This window comes from Sinocyclocheilus grahami, unplaced genomic scaffold (assembly GCF_001515645.1).
Source record: "Sinocyclocheilus grahami isolate Dianchi unplaced genomic scaffold, SAMN03320097.WGS_v1.1 scaffold18296.1, whole genome shotgun sequence".
NCBI classification, from domain to species: Eukaryota; Metazoa; Chordata; class Actinopteri; order Cypriniformes; family Cyprinidae; genus Sinocyclocheilus; species Sinocyclocheilus grahami.
In genome coordinates this window covers 3,280-3,882 of record NW_015517049.1, presented here as the reverse complement: position 1 = coordinate 3,882, position 603 = coordinate 3,280, and the positions used below count along the sequence as shown (strand labels likewise).

At 39.6% G+C, this 603-nt stretch overlaps 1 protein-coding gene across 1 annotated transcript in view; it reads right to left on the bottom strand.

Annotated features, from left to right (window-relative positions):
- Positions 1–4: 4 nt before the first annotated feature.
- The window catches only part of LOC107579579 (pre-mRNA-splicing factor 18), a gene marked incomplete at both ends in the record, with an annotated part of 2,945 nt that continues 2,346 nt past the window's right edge, over positions 5–603 (bottom strand). The window contains 3 exons of the mRNA XM_016265393.1: positions 5–124; positions 214–285; positions 368–508. Coding sequence (XP_016120879.1) covers positions 5–124; positions 214–285; positions 368–508 — 333 coding nt within the window. The remainder of the gene's footprint in view (positions 125–213; positions 286–367; positions 509–603) is intronic.

Genomic DNA, 603 nt, shown 5'->3' with positions numbered 1-603 from the left:
GCACATGGGCGACGTGTTTGGAGAAGATCTTCTCACGTCCAGTACGAGCGTGGATACCCACCATAGTCACACCGATGGGCCATGGAGCATTTCCTATAGCCATTTGCAGATAAGCATCATTTGCCTGCGTGTACACAGAGTGTTAGTCGGGTTTCCTCACAAATACACCAATTACAAACTGAAATTCAAAGTATTGCAATTAGAACAACATACCTTAACATATTCTCTCTCCAGCATGAACTTTATGATGTCTGTGATGGACTCCTTAATATCCGCTGGCAAATTCTATATATATAGAAGACACAATGAACCCTGTGAGTCTCTAGCTAATAATACTGTATATATAAAAGCTTGTAGAACAGCATACCTTCTTGCGTAGTTTTCTGAACAGAGGTTCCAAATAAGATTCAGTCTGTTTTTGGGTAGCACTGGCGAGTTTGCCCTGGACACTACGCTTCACATGGTCCTCTCGGCTGTTTAGATCTTTAGCCCACACTCCTAGCAAGAACTATAATAAAAAAAAAAAAAGAAACTTTATTTTAGACGAAGCGCCTTTAAAAAGACCACTCTTTACATGCAAGTTGAAACATACAAAAAAAAAAA